The 17,500-nt window shown below is 47.1% G+C and overlaps 3 protein-coding genes across 3 annotated transcripts in view; 1 reads left to right on the forward strand and 2 right to left on the reverse strand.

The window, feature by feature from the left end:
• Positions 1-3,433: 3,433 nt before the first annotated feature.
• Positions 3,434-8,934, forward strand: cyb5r2 (cytochrome b5 reductase 2; the record flags this gene model as incomplete). Its single annotated transcript, XM_083665656.1, has 9 exons — positions 3,434-3,448; positions 3,631-3,774; positions 4,154-4,226; positions 4,996-5,102; positions 6,000-6,129; positions 6,781-6,864; positions 7,849-7,934; positions 8,248-8,347; positions 8,762-8,934. The coding sequence occupies 9 exons, from the start codon at positions 3,434-3,436 to the stop codon at positions 8,932-8,934; spliced, it is 912 nt and encodes a 303-aa protein (XP_083521782.1).
• A 3,190-nt stretch (positions 8,935-12,124) lies between these two features.
• rep15 (RAB15 effector protein) lies at positions 12,125-13,002 on the reverse strand (the record flags this gene model as incomplete). Its single annotated transcript, XM_083665657.1, has 1 exon — positions 12,125-13,002. The coding sequence occupies one exon, from the start codon at positions 13,000-13,002 to the stop codon at positions 12,196-12,198; it is 807 nt and encodes a 268-aa protein (XP_083521783.1). The 3' UTR covers positions 12,125-12,195.
• Positions 13,003-16,708: 3,706 nt separating this feature from the next.
• Positions 16,709-17,500, reverse strand: part of ppfibp2b (PPFIA binding protein 2b) — a 37,339-nt gene continuing 36,547 nt past the window's right edge. The window contains 1 exon segment of the mRNA XM_083665658.1: positions 16,709-17,500. This exon segment is cut by the window's right edge and continues 478 nt beyond it. The gene's annotated coding sequence lies outside the window, so the exon portion shown is untranslated.

Below are 17,500 nucleotides of genomic sequence, written 5' to 3' on the forward strand. Positions count from 1 at the left end.
GTTAGGTTAGGGTTAGGGGTTAGGGTTAGGGTTAGGGTTAGGGTTTAGGGTTAGGGTTAGGGTTTAGGGTTAGGGTTAGGGTTAGGGAAGTTTATAGCTAGATTTACAATGACTGCTTAGTCTGTATTGCACTGGCCTATAGTATACCCTCCCTTCTATTTAAATAAATCAAGGAGAATGTATAAGTTGTGTTTGTCCTTTTCTTTGTGTATGAACACCCACACACACACACACACACACACACACATATATATATATATATAAACTTACTATAATAAATAATGACATAATAATTCATACCAAAAGTACTGATGTAAAAGGAAAAAGTGCTTAAATCCATCCTAAAGACACACTGTAAAACACACAAAATCTCTTATAAGTGCTAATTTTCAAAGTGCTAAAATACACCAATTACACACGTGATAATGAAAAGGAGAAAGAGTAATCTCTTTCTCTATATAGTATAATAAATCATCACATACATTCTGATATAAAAAGTGCTGATGTAAAGGGAGTATAAATAAATAAGGTGTATCACCTCTATAAATTAACACATATATACATTTACATATACATATACAACAATTGAAACCCACAATCACTCACACTGACACGTGAACTGTTAAAATCTTTTATTTAGCCCTGTGGGTTCGATGGTTCGTAATAAATTTAGGGTTAGGGTTTAGGGTTAGGGTTAGGGTTAGGGTTAGGGCCTAACCCTAACCAAAATGTCTTGTAGATTTTAATTTTTACGCTTAGGGTTAGGGTTAGGGTTTGGTTAGGGTTAGGGTAAGGGTTAGGGTTAGGGTTAGGTTAGGGTTAGGGTTAGGGTTAGGGTTAGGTTAGGGTTAGGGTTAGGGTTAGGGTTTGGGTTTAGGGTTAGGGTTAGGGTTAGGTTAGGGTTAGGGTTAGGGTAGGGTCTGCTGACAGTATAAGAGGGTTAGGGTTAGGGTTAGGTTAGGGTTAGGGTTAGGGTTTAGGGTTAGGGTTAGGGTTAGGGTTAGGGTTAGGGTTTAGGGTTAGGGTTAGGGTTAGGGTTAGGGCTAGGGTTAGGGTTAGGGTTAGGGTAGGGTCTGCTGAAAGTATAAGAGGGTTAGGGTTAGGGTTAGGGTTAGGGTTAGGGTTTAGGGTTAGGGTTAGGGTTAGGGTTAGGTTAGGGTTAGGGTTAGGTTAGGGTTAGGGCCTAACCCTAACCAAAATGTCTTGTAGATTTTAATTTTTACGCTTAGGGTTAGGGTTAGGGTTTGGTTAGGGTTAGGGTTAGGGTTAGGGCTAGGGTTAGGGTTAGGTTAGGGTTAGGGTTAGGGTTAGGGTAGGGTCTGCTGAAAGTATAAGAGGGTTAGGGTTAGGGTTAGGGTTAGGGTTAGGGTTAGGTTAGGGTTAGGGTTAGGGTTAGGGTTAGGGTTAGGGTTAGGTTAGGGTTAGGGTTAGGGCCTAACCCTAACCAAAATGTCTTGTAGATTTTAATTTTTACGCTTAGGGTTAGGGTTAGGGTTTGGTTAGGGTTAGGGTTAGGGTTTAGGGTTAGGGTTAGGGTTAGGGTTAGGGTTTAGGGTTAGGGTTAGGGTTAGGGTTAGGTTAGGGTTAGGGTTTAGGGTTAGGGTTAGGGTTAGGGTTAGGGTTAGGGTTTAGGGTTAGGGTTAGGGTTAGGGTTTAGGGTTAGGGTTAGGGTTAGGGTTTAGGGTTAGGGTTAGGGTTAGGGTTAGGGTTAGGGTTTAGGGTTAGGGTTAGGGTTAGGGTTAGGGTTAGGTTAGGGTTAGGGTTAGGGTTAGGGTTTACGCTTAGGGTTAGGGTTAGGGTTTGGTTAGGGTTAGGGTTAGGGTTTAGGGTTAGGGTTAGGGTTAGGGTTAGGTTAGGGTTAGGGTTAGGGTTAGGGTTAGGGTTAGGGTTTAGGGTTAGGGTTAGGGTTAGGTTAGGGTCTGCTGACAGTATAAGAGGGTTAGGGTTAGGTTTAGGGTTAGGGTTAGGTTAGGGTTAGGGTTAGGGTTAGGGTTAGGGTTTGGGTTTAGGGTTAGGGTTAGGGTTAGGGTTTAGGGTTAGGGTTAGGGTTAGGGTTAGGGTTAGGGCTAGGGTTAGGGTTAGGTTAGGGTTAGGGTTAGGGTAGGGTCTGCTGAAAGTATAAGAGGGTTAGGGTTAGGGTTAGTGTTAGATTAGGGTTAGGATTAGGGTTAGGGTTAGGGTTAGGGTTAGGGCTAGGGTTTAGGGTTTAGGGTTAGGGTTAGGGTTAGGTTAGGGTTAGGGCCTAACCCTAACCAAAATGTCTTGTAGATTTTAATTTTTACGCTTAGGGTTAGGGTTAGGGTTTGGTTAGGGTTAGGGTTAGGGTTAGGGTTAGGGTTAGGGTTTAGGGTTAGGGTTAGGGTTAGGGTTTAGGGTTAGGGTTAGGGTTAGGGTTAGGGCTAGGGTTAGGGTTAGGTTAGGGTTAGGGTTAGGGTAGGGTCTGCTGAAAGTATAAGAGGGTTAGGGTTAGGGTTAGGGTTAGATTAGGGTTAGGGTTAGGGTTAGGGTTAGGGCTAGGGTTTAGGGTTAGGGTTAGGGTTAGGGTTAGGGTTAGGGTTAGGGTTAGGGTTAGGGTTTGGGTTTAGGGTTAGGGTTAGGGTTTAGGGTTAGGGTTAGGGTTAGGGCTAGGGTTAGGGTTAGGTTAGGGTTAGGGTTAGGGTAGGGTCTGCTGAAAGTATAAGAGGGTTAGGGTTAGGGTTAGGGTTAGATTAGGGTTAGGGTTAGGGTTAGGGTTTAGGGTTAGGGTTAGGGTTAGGGTTAGGGCTAGGGTTAGGGTTAGGTTAGGGTTAGGGTTAGGGTTAGGGTTAGGGTTAGGGTTAGGGTTAGAGTTAGTGTTAGGGTTAGGGTTAGGGTTAGGGTTAGGGTTAGGGTTAGGGTTAGGGTTAGGGTTAGGGCTAGGGTTAGGGTTAGGTTAGGGTTAGGGTTAGGGTTAGGGTTAGGGTTAGGTTTGGGTTAGGGTTAGGGTTAGGTTAGGGTTAGGGTTAGGGTTAGAGTTAGGGTTAGTGTTAGGGTTAGGGTTAGGGTTAGGGTTAGGGTTAGACACAGACATAGACACACACACACACACACACACACACACACACACACACACACACACACAGACACACACACACACACACACACACACACACACACACACACACACACACACACACACCAACGCCTTAGTGATCTGACAGTGGCGTGATTTAGAGCTCTTCACTCAGCTGTGCCGTGTCATAATGCATTCTTCACTCCTATTGGTCCCCCAGCCCTTCCGTTACCTTTCCCCCAGCTGCCCCCCCCCCTCTCCCCCTCCCCTGGACGGCATTGGTCCAAAGGTTCGATTCCAGGGTCAGAGACTCGCTCAGCCTGTCCCCACTCTCACACCCACACACACGCTTACACGCTCACACACACACACGCTTACACGCTCACACACAGAGGTCACGCTATGGAGCAATATCTGGTGAGAACACGTTTATTTTTTCCTTTTCATTCATCACTTACCTCTACTTCCCTTCTGTGTCACCCACCTGTAAACATCTGTCAGTCTGTTTGGGCCTGCAGTAGTGAGGCTCATCGCTGTACTGTACCAGGGGTCAGTGTTGTGTGTTCCGCGGTGTGTGAGCCTATGGTTGTGACTCACAGACAGCCCCCGTGGCGGCCGGTGTGTTCGTGGTGGTCGCCTCCGTGCTCTACTTCCTCCTCCGAGGAGGGCAGGAGAAGAAGAAGCTTCCGCAGACCCTGCAGGATCCGACCGTCAAATACCAACTGCCACTTGTAGAGAAGGAGGTAGGTTCACTTGTAGAGAAGGAGGTAGGTTCACTTGTAGAGAAGGAGGTAGGTTCACTTGTAGAGAAGGAGGTACAGTACCAGTCAAAAGTTTGGACACACCTTCTCATTCAATGGTTTTTCAGCCAGTGTAACAGTCAGGGGAGGCTGGTGGAGGCAGAAATCGGAGGACGGGCTCATTGTAATGCATGGAATGGTATCAAATGTAATGGTATCAAACATGTGTGGTACAGTAACAGTAACCTGGTAACAGTATCCAGTTTAATGCAGTGTATTCCCACCTTTCCCACTTCCCCACTCACAACAGTGAAGCTGTGGGACAGGCTGGACGGCTACAATGCTGCCATTTTGCAAAATCTATGTCTTGATTTCTCCACAGGAAATAAGCCACGATACGAAGCGGTTTCGGTTCGGCCTTCCTTCTCCCACTCACGTCCTTGGGCTGCCAGTAGGTACTGACTGTACACCACACACTGTCATCTCAGTCACAAGGCTGGGCCTGAACTCAAGGAGCAGGGGGAGGCTGGTGCAGGCAGACAAATCGGAGGACGGGGCTCATTGTAACGCGTGGAATGGAATCAGGGATGGTGTCAAGCACGGAATGGAATGAGGAATGGTTTCAAGTTTGATACCAACCATTCCTCATTCCATTCCATGCATTACAATGAGCCCATCCTCCGATTTCTACCTCCACCAGCCTCCACTGATGGGGGAGGGGGGGGGGGGAACAGCGGTTGGTGCCCTTTCACCACTGCGATGTGGACGGATGGACGGACGGACGGACGGACGGACGGACGGACGGACGGACGGACGGACGAGTGATGATCGTGTGTGGGCTATAACAAAGTATATTCTATTCTATTCCATTAGATTCTACACCATGCCATTCTATTCTACCAGGCCTTGGAGAGCGATTTATCTAAGCATTTCAAGGACCTAAACACACCACTAGAATTAGGACTAGAATTATAAAAGATAACACTATCACTGTAAAACTCTTTCATCTACCCTCTACCTGACCCTCTCCCTGACCCTCTCCCTGACCCTCTACCTGACCCTCTCCCTGACCCTCTACCTGACCCTCTCCCTGACCCTCTCCCTGACCCTCTCCCTGACCCTCTACCTGACCCTCTCCCTGACCCTCTCCCTGACCCTCTACCTAACCCTCTCCCTGACCCTCTCCCTGACCCTCTCCCTGACCCTCTCCCTGACCCTGTATAGGCCAGCATGTGTACTTATCTGCCAGGGTGAATGGGAGTCTGGTGGTCCGAGCCTACACTCCAGTCTCCAGTGATGAGGACCAGGGCTTTGTGGACCTGGTTGTAAAGGTACGGTATGACCCCATTCAGATGTTGCATTAGGCTGCCTACACACGACACAATATCATAATTTATTACATTTATAAAGCGCTTTTAATTTTTACAAGAATAATCTCAAAGTGCATAAAGTAAAAGATCAAATAGAAAAACTGTAAAAGATGATTGGTTTACACAGAGAGGAGACAGTTCCGTCTCAAGATGATTGGCTTACACAGAGAGGAGACAGTTCCGTCTCAAGATGATTGGTTTACACAGAGAGGAGACAGTTCCGTCTCAAGATGATTGGCTTACACAGAGAGGAGACAGTTCCGTCTCAAGATGATTGGTTTACACAGAGAGGAGACAGTTCCGTCTCAAGATGATTGGTTTACACAGAGAGGAGACAGTTCCGTCTCAAGATGATTGGTTTACACAGAGAGGAGACAGTTCCGTCTCAAGATGATTGGTTTACACACATAACAACTTCACCGTAGAACGTTGGGCCTGACTGGAATGCGCATTGAGCACGGTCAGACATCAAACATGTTCTGATATTATTCGGGAAGGTCAACGATCGTCGCAGACCCCATCGTACCCCATCGGATAGCCCACTTTTCGCCCATTATGACATGGACATGGGCCCATATGGGACCCACATGTTAACCCACGTGGGTTTGGCTGTGTATGACCCAACTCGGTCCAAGATTGAATGCCTATTCTGAGCCCATGCCCACTTTTAACCCATGAAGCCCACATATAACCCATTTGGGGCCAACATGGACATGTTGGCTCGGGTGCCCTGTGGGTCACAGAGAACACCTGCTGTCGTAAACAGGGAGGATAGAATCTCCATCCCTGTCAGTTACTGGATATCAGTGTGGGAGCCAAGCATGATACTATAACCCTGGTCTCCTGTATGTTCCACAGGTTTACCACAGAAACACTCACCCAAACTACCCTGACGGAGGCAAGATGTCTCAGTACCTGGACGCTATGAAGGTTGGGGAGAAGATGGACTTTAAGGGACCCAACGGACTGCTTGTGTACACAGGAAATGGTACATCTGCGTGTGTGTGTGTGTGTGTGTGTGTGTGTGTGTGTGTGTGTGTGTGAGCATCTGTTACTGTGTACTGTTAGTAATTGCACTACTCAGCACCAAAGAGGAAACCGTGGTCATAACCTTGGTCGTTTTGAGTCATTATTCAAATGGTCAGAATGCGAGTGAGTTTGTGAATAACTCTTTGTGAATAATTCTACAATTCTACAATTTGCCCATTGCTCTCTCCCCCTCTCACTCACTCTCTCTGTCCTGCACTTCCACCTGCCTACATTACTCACTCATGGCATTACCATTTTATGACCACTAGAGGGCAATGTGATACTGTGTAACAATGTACTCTCCTCTACAATGTACAATAGAATAGATCCACTAAGCTTTTCTCTTGTGTGTACACATACCTATAACTGAACTCTTGCATGTACACACATCCAGGGGAGGCTGGTGGAGGTAGAAATCAGAGGACGGGCTCATTGTAATGCATGGAATGAAATGAGGAATAGTACCAAACAGACTTATTTAATATCCAATCCTCATTCCATTCCATGCATTACAATGAACCTGTCCTCCGAGTTCTACCTCCACCAGCTTCCCCTGACACATACCTGTAGCTGATTTGCATTTACATGCTGTGAACCTCCTCTTTTTAAGGTAAATTTGCGATTCGAGCTGACAAGAAGTCTGAGGCCAAGGTGCGCAAGTTCAAACACCTGGGAATGATCGCTGGGGGAACAGGTACGGCACAGTAGAGATCGCTTTCCTTTTTAATTTACATCACGGCATTTAGCAGACGCCTTTATCCAAAGCGACTTACAACAAATACATGTGTCTAAGTAAGTGAATCATCTATCCATCAGTCATCATGAGAACAATTAATTTATGCTAGGACCAGGGGCTATTGGCAGTCACGATGCTAGAAGAAAGGCAGATTTTTAGTTTTAATTTATTTACAGGAGAGAAACTTGCATAGGGGGGTAGTGGGGATGAAGAGGTCTTTAGGCGGGACAGTTAAGATGTAGCCTGAAGAGATGGGTCTTCAATCTACAGGTCTTCAATATATGCCATTTAGCTGACGCTTTTATCCAAAGTGTTAATGGGTCCTCTTCCCCCTCTTCCCTACAACTCCTCCCAGAGTTGTTGACTCTGATGAAGATGTCTTATCTGAAACGTCGGTATTAAACAGGGTTATTTCATTGTCGCAAGGAGTCTTCCTCCTTTTGCACCTGCAGTTACATTATTAGGTGTGCAGCAGGGGAGGCCGGTGGAGGTAGAAATCGGAGGACGGGCTCATCGTAATGCATGGAACAGAATGAGGAACGGTATCGTGTGTGTGTGATACCAGCCATCCCTCCTTCCGTTCCATGCATTACAACGAGCCCGTCCTCCGACTTCTACCCCCACCAGCCTCCCCTGGTGGGCAGATATTTCCACTGTTCAAGGTTGTTGCTGCAAAAGAGTCCATGTTCTCAGTGAACTCACCTCAGGGTAGGATAGAAGTTCAGTATGTGTATCATTCATACATGTGTGAGTGAGTTAAACGCGTTGAAATGTGACATCTTCTCTAAAAGGGTTTCACGAGGAAAAATTAGACGTATGTTTTACTGTATTATTACTATGCATAATTCATATGCTCTTAGCAGAAGTGTTGAAGCTTATAGAAGAAGCTTATATGTTCTGGTTCTGTTGAAATGGGTTTAAATGTCCTGGGTGTGTGTTCAGGGATTACTCCTATGCTGCAGCTGATCCGCGGTATCACAGCCGACCCGGCAGACGACACCAAGTGCTCCCTCATATTCGCTAACCAGGTCAGTCTCACTAGTCAGTCCACACACACACACACACACACACACACACACACACATCACACACACGCGCACGCACACGCACATCACACGCACACGCACGCACACACACACACACACACGCGCACGCACACGCACACGCGCACGCACGCACACGCACACGCACGCATTCTCTAGTCACTAGTTACATCTCAGTTTTTGTCTCGGGCCGCATCTCCCGTCTTGTCATATCCCAGAGTATACCTTTAAGTGACTGTGATGTGTGTGTGTGTGTGTGTGTGTGTGTGTGCGTGTGTGTGCGTGTGTGTTCCCTCAGACTGAGAAGGACATCCTACTGAGAGAGGAGCTGGAGGAGGTGCTGTCGAACCACCCTGACCAACTGAAGCTGTGGTACACCCTGGACAAACCTCCGCAGGGTGAGACCCGCTACTGCCCCTCCATCACACCACTGGGCTAGGCTAGGCTATGCTATCCCATAACAACAATAACGTCAGGGGAGGCTGGTGGAGGTAGAAATAGGAGGACAGGCTCATTGTAATGCATGAAATGGAATAAGAAATGATGCACGTGTTTGATACCATTCCTCATTCCGTTCCATGCATTACGATGAGCCCGTCCTCCGATTTCTACCTCCCCCAGCCTCCCCTGGTTCTGTCATACATTCATTAGTTCCACACAGAGGAAGAACACATATTGGCCAACATGGTGTGATCCCTCACTGCCCTGGAGGGAAGATACTGTTGATTGAAACAGTCTGAAACCCCTGTGTGTGTGTGTGTGTGTGTGTGTGTGTGTGTGTGTGTGTGTGTGTGTCTTTTCCTTTCCTACAGACTGGAAGTACAGCTCAGGATTCATCACTGCTGATATGATCAAAGACCACCTCCCCCCAGCAGCGAGCGACGTCCTGGTGGTCCTGTGTGGCCCGCCCCCCATGATCCAGAACGCCTGCCTGCCGAACCTCACCAAGCTGGGCTACAAGACTGACAACACCTTTGCATACTAACACATATACTCAGCTACCTGTTTCCACACCTGGCCACTCAGCGTGTATGCAGCGTGTATGCACACTAACTCCCTGCCAAACAGGGGCCACAAGACAGACAACACCTTCAGCGACTAACGTATACACTAAACCAACTGTTTCCATACCTGGCGACACTCGGCTTGTATGCAAACTAAGTCCTGGCCAAACAGGGCAACAGGACACCCTCGCATACGAACTCCTTCCAAAGCTCTCAGAACTGGCTTACAAGAAATAACACTGTTGTGTACAGGACTAAATCTACCTTTAAGAAGTTACAGTACTAAATCTACCTTTAAGAAGTTAAAAACACTTTTGTATACAGTACTAAATCCAAGAGGGACATTCTTAAAGTTTTGAAACACAAAGTGTATTCTTTTCCATCTTTTCATCTCCTTTTGTACATTCAGAAACTGTGAGATTCACTGTAAAAGGCTGACGTGACATTGAATGTTGGAAATATTCTAACTACATTTTCTATCACATTTTCAATAAGGTATCTGCAGTTAGGCTTTTTAATGTTTTGTGGGTTAGGTAAGTCCTCCGGGGGCTATGGTCAGGGGCAGGGCTCAGCCCACCCAAACTTTTGATTCCCACTCAATCAAAAGTGAAGAAATTTTTTTTTTCTTCTGAATTGTTGATATTCCGGGGGCGTGTTTTGAATGTTTAATCTCATATTTGTATTTACTGTAGGTCCATATACTATGTCTATCTATTTACCGCTGCCCACCGCCGGCCTTGCTACCCCTTAACCCCCCCCCCCCCCACACCCCACCCCACCCCCCCGCCCACCCACCCCCCCGCCCACCCCACCCCCCCACCCCACCCCCCCGCCCACCCCACCCCCCCACCCACCCATACAAAATCAATGGCCCTTCCAAGGTGTTGGTTCTGGCGCCGGGCTGCACACAACCATTCATTAACATGCTGATCCATAATCCGCGACAAACGTAATCCCCTCCAACACAACACAACACAACACAACACAACACAACACAACACAACACAACACAACACAACACAACACAACACAACTCAACCCATCCAGAAATACAGAGACTTTGATTTCTTTTTCAACTCCCACCCGTTTTGTTACAGTATCTCTTCGACTTAATGGCCCCGCACTCTAGGAGCAGAAAATAACCCACCGAAAGCAAACGAACATCACGTCATTGACGCCACGGAATTATGTTTTGAATGAACGTTCCACAAGCTGGTTGTTCAGTCATTATGCCTGTCCTCTCCTATGAGAGGTCCTCTGTCCTCTGTCCTCTCCTATGAGAGGTCCTCTGTCCTCTGTCCTCTCCTATGAGAGGTCCTCTGTCCTCTCCTATGAGAAGTCCTCTGTCCTCTCCTATCAGAAGTCCTCTGTCCTCTCCTATCAGAAGTCCTCTGTCCTCTCCTATGAGAAGTCCTCTGTCCTCTCCTATCAGAAGTCCTCTGTCCTCTCCTATGAGAAGTCCCCTGTCCTCTCCTATGAGACGTCCTCTGTCCTCTCCTATGAGACGTCCTCTGTCCTCTCCTATCAGAAGTCCTCTGTCCTCTCCTATGAGAGGTCCTCTGTCCTCTGTCCTCTCCTATCAGACGTCCTCTGTCCTCTCCTATGAGACGTCCCCTGTCCTCTCCTATGAGAAGTCCCCTGTCCTCTCCTATGAGAGGGCAGCCTGTTCAGCGTCAAATCCTTGCCACCCTGTCACGGTTAGCTGTACACGATGGACAGTAAATGTCACTGGGTAGTGAATGGTACGATGCAGGCGGTTGGTGTGAACGAGGCGAGGCTGGTGGAGGTAGAAATTGGAGGACGGGCGTCTTGTACTCATTGTAACGCATGGAACGGAATGAGGAATGGTATCAAACATATGTGTTTGATACTATTCCGTATTCCATTCCACGTGTTACAATGAGCCGGTCCTCCGATTTCTACCTCCACCAGCCTCCCCTGTAGAGATCACAGTAGTGTGTTAACGTCCATGCAGAGAGATGTTCAACAGAGGTGGAACAGACACCCTAACCCTAACCCAGACAATAACAGGGTCGGGCTCAATTCCATTTAAATTCAGTCAATTCAGGAATTCAGTGATTTCAAGAAGGAATTCAAAAACGTAAGAAGAAGAAGAAAAACAATGGCCAAAACGTGTTCATTAATTTGTTCAACTTTTATTGAGAAATCACTCATTTGCAATCATTGCATTGTAATTTCACTGCACCCGACCCCCACAAAGGTGTCAGTCTACAGCAGTCAGTGTTGCATACTGTACTGGAGGTCAGAGGTTCAGTCCTGGATACGGACCAGTACCAGAATACAGGCCCTTAAAGTAACAGTCTGCAGCCCTCACACTACACGGTTCTTTTGGCCATTCAAAACATATATACAGAAGAAAAACATATAGACCCATATAACAATGTAGCACAGTGATACTAAAGTCTAGTTCTGGAGAGCTGCAGTGTGTCTGGGCGTTTATCCCAGCTGAGTACTATCCCACTTGATTCATCCCAACTCAATCAATCAACCAACCAATCAATCAATCAGTAAATCAATAAACGTAACATAATTAGCTGTATCAGGTGTGTTACTGCTGAGCTCAGATCTCTGAAGCATTGCATCTCTCCAGGATCAGGAATGGGGAACTCTGATGTAACCAGGGGAGGCTGGTGGAGGCAGAAATCGGAGGACGGGCTCATTGTAATGCATGGAATGGAATAAGGAATGGTATCAAACACGTGTGTGTATAAGCTGTGCTACACCCTGGACAAACCTCCACAGGGTGAGACCATAGCATTAAAACATGACAAACATGAAGGTACAATGTTGTAATGGACTAAAGCATAACCCTAACCCTAACCCTAACCCTAACCCAGTACCAGTCAAACGTTTGGACACACCTTGCCAAGAGTATGCAAAGCTGTCATCAAAGCAAAAGGTGGCTGCTTTGAAGAATCTAAAATTTAAAACATATTCTGGTTTGTTTAACACTTTTTTGTTTACTACATAATTCCATATGTGTTCCTTCATAGTTTTGATGTCTTCAATATTAACCTACAATGTAGAAAATAATAAAAATAAAGAAAAACCATTGAATGAGAAGGTGTGTCCAAACTTTTGACTGGTACTGTATACCTGGTATTTTGATTCCATTCCTCATTCCGTTTCATGCATCACAATGAGCCCGTCCTCCGATTTCCACCTCCACCAGCCTCCCGCGGATGTGACATACGGTGAATCACATGTCGCACGCAGTACGGTCAGGTGAACTTGATGAGCAGAGTCAGGGGTTCATTATCCTTCTTCGTAAGAACAGCCTGCAGCATCCCGGTGGGCGTGTGCAAGTACCTCGACCCTTTCAAGAAGTTCTCGATCAGAGCCCGGTCGATCTTCGTACACTTCCCGATGGCAGCGTCAAAGTTGTTGCTCAGCACGCCGTAGATGTTCCCCGGGTCGTTCTTCCGGCCGAAGAGCAGGAAGAGGGCGTAGCAGTCCTTCCCGATGGACGCGCAGAAGTCCACCATCCTCTCCGGCATCGTTCTGTGGCTGGACACCATCTGGGCCATGTGCATGGTCTCTGTACACATCTCTGTAGGGTACTCATCCCAACCTCCACCTCCACCTCCACCGTCACCACCCCCGCCTCCTCCTCCCGACCCTCCCCTCTCAGGGAGATGCAGGATCTGCACGGCGATCTGGATGCGCGGGTTCTTGGTGGGCTTCTCCAGGACGGCCCAGACCCAGTCGGCCCCCAGCAGGATGCGCTGTTCCGGGGTCATGGCGGTGCAGTTGAAGCTGTTGGTCATCTGGAGGCTTGTGCTCTGGCTGATGTAGGTCATGAGGAAGATCTCGTTGAGGGCCGAGGAGCTGGGCTGGAACTTGTCCTCGGGGTCGACGAAGAGGAGGTACTCCTGGGTGCGGGACGAGGCCATGCCCACGCTGTCGTTGAAGAGGGGGACGAAGTCGTTGGGGTTGGGGACGGGCTTGCCCCAACGGAGGGAGGAGAAGACGCTGAGGCGTTGGGGAGGGGCTGCCGGGGGCTTCTGCTTGCCAAATGTAAGACCCATGTTGCCGGGAGACGAACTCAGAGGGTGGTTTCCCTAATGTACTGGACACACAACGATTACAACAGTTTACAGTGGTACTGTTCAACATATAACTCGACATTTTAATCTTCAAAGGCTTCCCTAATACACTGGAAATGTGAAGATATGGTTACAAACAATGTGGGTCATTGTGGTGTTTAGAGGCATTGTACAAAATATAACTGAATGTTTTCATTGATAGTAGAAGTCACTTGAGTGCATTGCGTTCCCTCAGTGAGTTCAAATGAAGTTCAGTATATCAGCCTAATCCTATCGTGACAACCTTCTGTCCACCATATGGAAACACATCTCCCTTTTGCCTTTCATCATCTTACTATGAATTGCTGCTTCGAGAATTAAAATAACAGTTAATAATCATAATGTAGTGATCAATCAAGTACATTGAAACAATCAATCATGACGGAGGCTGGAAGCAGAACTCACCAGTACGTGTCTGCGGACGACGTTGGCTGCGTGGGGAACAGCTCCTGGCCCTCTCTCCTCTCTGGAGCCCTAGTGAGATACGTGTGCTGCTTTTCAGACAGGCCAACCACCCTACAGTACAGCTGGATCCTCACACACACACACTCTGCCTGGGGCTTCAACTGTTACATAGAGTAGACTGCCTCCAGGGGAGGCTGGTGGAGGTAGACATCGGAGGACGGGCTCATTGTAATGCATGGAACGGAATCAGGAACGGTATTAAAACACGCCTGCGTGTCCTCTGATTTCAACCTCCCCAGCCTGCCATGGTGGACTCCCTGACTGTCCTCTGATTGGTGGACTCCCTGACTGTCCTCTGATTGGTGGACTCCCTGACTCCCAGAGAGCATGACTCATCTTACAGAAGAGATATTCTCTCAAGGAAACCCTCACCTGCCTATGTACATATAAGTGAAATTATGTTTCGAAACATGGAAACCAAACCTGTTTGTGACTGGTTGTACGTGAGCCTGTAGGCTATAACTAATGGGTGTGTTTGTTTGCTGTGTGACTTTACATCTGTGTTTGCATCAAGGGACATGTCCACTTACACACCAGAAACAATACTTAGTAAACACAACAAGTTGTAAGTGAGGATATATACACAGTATCAAATACACAGGGTTACCAATATCACAGGGTAAAATTGCATAGGGGAAAAAAAGCATTTGAACAAATGCTCAAGTGACTTGTGATAGGACCTTTGACCAATTTCCCCAATAATATAAAACTATACTATATCTAGTCAGAATACGAACACTAAAAACTACACACCAATGACATAACTGATATGACACAGAATTGCTTCAGTTTTCATGTACAGAAGATGACACCTCTCCCTGTCACTAGAATGCCACCAGGTTAAACAGTAGTCACCCTAGTCATGTACTTGACTGTAGGGGAGGCTGGTGGAGGTAGAAATCGGAGGACGGGCTCATTGTAATGGATGGAACGGAATAAGGAATGGTATCAACACATGTTTGATACCAACACGTTTGACACCTGTTCGATACCATTCCTCATTCCGTTCCATGCATGACAATGAGCCCGTCCTCCGATTTCTACCTCCACCAGCCTCCGCTGAATGACTGAGGTAAGAAGACCGGTCAGTGGAAGGTGCTGGTGAAGGCCTCTGCATTAGAGTTGAGGTAAAAGGTCTGTACAGTATTTCTCTTATTCGATCGCTTGATTGGTTGATCGGCGGTGTTAGTGCACCAGTCGTCTCCACGAACAGCCAATGTCCTCTCTCGTTAGTGCACCGGTCCTCTCAGACCAGCCAATGACCTCTCTCGTTAGTGCACCGGTCCTCTCAGACCAGCCAATGTCCTCTCTCGTTAGTGACGAGTGTCGCCTCAGCTGAGTGAGGGACCCAATGACAGCGTCTCAGACCAGAGCCGTCTGGGCCAGTCTCATCTCCTTCAGAAGCTCGTCTCGGCTGAGCAAGTACTGAAAGCAAGAAGCACCAAGGGAGGGGGGGGGGGGGGGGGCGAGGGGGGGGGGCGGGGTTAGCTGGAAGCATTATTACGTCTGGTTTAACTTCCTTCCTGTCAGTAGAACTGCTTTAGGCTAATATCATAACGTTAGAAAGTAAATAACAAATTTACGAATGTTTGATCAAATCCTGTTGGTTCAGTGGCTTAGCTTAAGGGTCAGCAAACATATTGTTAAGACATCTTGGCATTGAGGGTGAGGTCGATGCAAAACTTGATTAAAGAAATAAGGTATAACGACTTAAAAAATACTCTGTGACTCATTTTGTTGTTAGTTAATTAATCGTGTAAAACGAAGATCTCTAATGAGCTTGTTGAGAGAGACATAGTCAGGCTCTAGAGTTACAGAGCAGGGGAGGCTGGTGGAGGTAGAAATCGGAGGACGGGGCTCGTTGTAATGCATGGAATGGAATGAGGAATGGTATTAAACACACGCGTTACAATGAGCCCCGTCCTCCGATTTCTACCTCCACCAGCCTCCCCTGTTGCAGAGTCAGGATGAGGATTTCTCTACTTACTGTGAGGTTGTTGATACCCTCAGACATGGCCTCTATCTGCAGGACCGTCCCCTCTGTGATCACCATCTGCAAAGTCAGGCCCCTCATCAAACACAACACCCGCAGTACAGTAGGTCTACCTCAGGGGAGGCTGGTGGAGGTAGACATGGGAGGACGGGGCTCATTGTAATGCACGGAATGGAATGAGGAATGGTCTCAAATGGAATGAGAAATGGTATCAAACACGTGTGTTCGATACCCTTCCTTATTCCGTTCCATGCATTACAACGAGCACGTCCTCCGATTTCTACCTCCACCAGCCTCCCATGGACGGCGCAGAGCAATTAACATGCATGTATATATCTATGGGAACTCTGACTATACATGCATATCTATGGCTCTGGGACTACGATACTAATGGGAGGACTGAACGTCACACTGTGGTTTGTTTGACTTGGATAAAGAGGTCAAACGGTAGGGAGGTGATGACTCTGCCCTGTGGCTGCGGTCCCACTGTCTTCCCTTCTCTCTCTCCAAAGGCTGCATTGTTCACTCCCTCTCACGGATCTCACAGTGAGGGACTGGGGCAAACATCCCAATGCTTTTACATCCACCAGGGGGAGTCGTGTGATAGTGGCAGGGGAGGCTGGTGGAGGTAGACATCGGAGGACGGCCTCATAGTAATGCATGGAGTGGAATGAGGAATGGTATCAGGGCTCCATTGTAATGCATGGAATAGAATGAGGAATGGTATCAACTTTGATTCCGTTCCTCATTCCGTTCCATGCATTACAGTGAGCCCGTCCTCCGAAGTCTACCTCCACAAGCCTGACAGTTCCCTAGGACGAGAAGGATAGAGAGTTGGACCATGCCCACTGTTCAGACCAATGTTCTGATGAGGAAGGTGTTCCTAAGGATGAACCCCCCCCCCTCCTCCCCCCCAGGTGCATGATGGGATGCTTCTGCTCCAGCATGCATTCTGCCATCTTGTTTTTCAAATGGGTCAGTCATGGTGATCAGAAGCATTGATGCGGGAGGTTAGTGGATGGTACTGGAGGTTACTGATGCAGGACGATGTATTCAATTACTGTACCGTAACAGCTGTCTGTCAAACAGCTGTCTGATTCAACGTTTCTGTAAATCTATCATCTCAAAATAATGGATTGTGAGAAGGTTTTTGACCATGATTGTGTATGAAGAATAAAACACTTGTGTGCACACGGTTTTTTTATTGATGGATTTGGATAATGCTATTTACATTTACATGACAACAAGGCTGCTTCCTTTATTGAAGCGGTATCGTCAACTAAAAAAATACTATACGATTCATACGGTATGTATATGAAAATAACAGTGCAAAATCACAAATCTGGATTCTGTCAAAATGTGCACAGCAATTATACAATTTCCTGTACTATTGTCTGTGCTATTATTTTAATTTTACCCACATAAATATTAAATATGTCCCTCCCTATGCAAATATTGCACAAGATCATCACATAATCTGTCTGACAAACAGCAACAGTATTCTTTTCTATGGATTAGGAATATCTTTAAAAAAAAATGGATAAACACCATTATCTGAATCTCAAAAAACACTTAACATAAAATGGTCGTGCACATTGTTTCCTATAGGTAGTCGTGGCGTTATCCTGACGGGTTAGAGAGCTGAGGTGGTGATGTTACATCTCAACAGAACACTGGTGGGTCCACAGGGGAACATGGGAGTTGTAGTATCTATCCCCGTGACTGGTGAAGCTACAGGAAAACATGGGAGTTGTAGTCCCCCAGTCACTGGTGAATCTAAAGGAAAACATGGGAGTTGTAGTCTCTCCCAGTCACTGTTGAATCTAAAGGAAAACATGGGAGTTGTAGTCCCCCAGTCACTGGTGAATCTAAAGGAAAACATGGGAGTTGTAGTCTCTCCCAGTCTCTGGTGAATCTACAGGAAAACATGGGAGTTGTAGTCTCTTTCCTAGTCACCCCCCACTCTTAGTGTCCAGAGAGCTG

The sequence above is a fragment of the Argentina silus genome, assembly GCF_951799395.1.
Source record: "Argentina silus genome assembly, chromosome: 3".
Classification (NCBI taxonomy): Eukaryota; Metazoa; Chordata; class Actinopteri; order Argentiniformes; family Argentinidae; genus Argentina; species Argentina silus.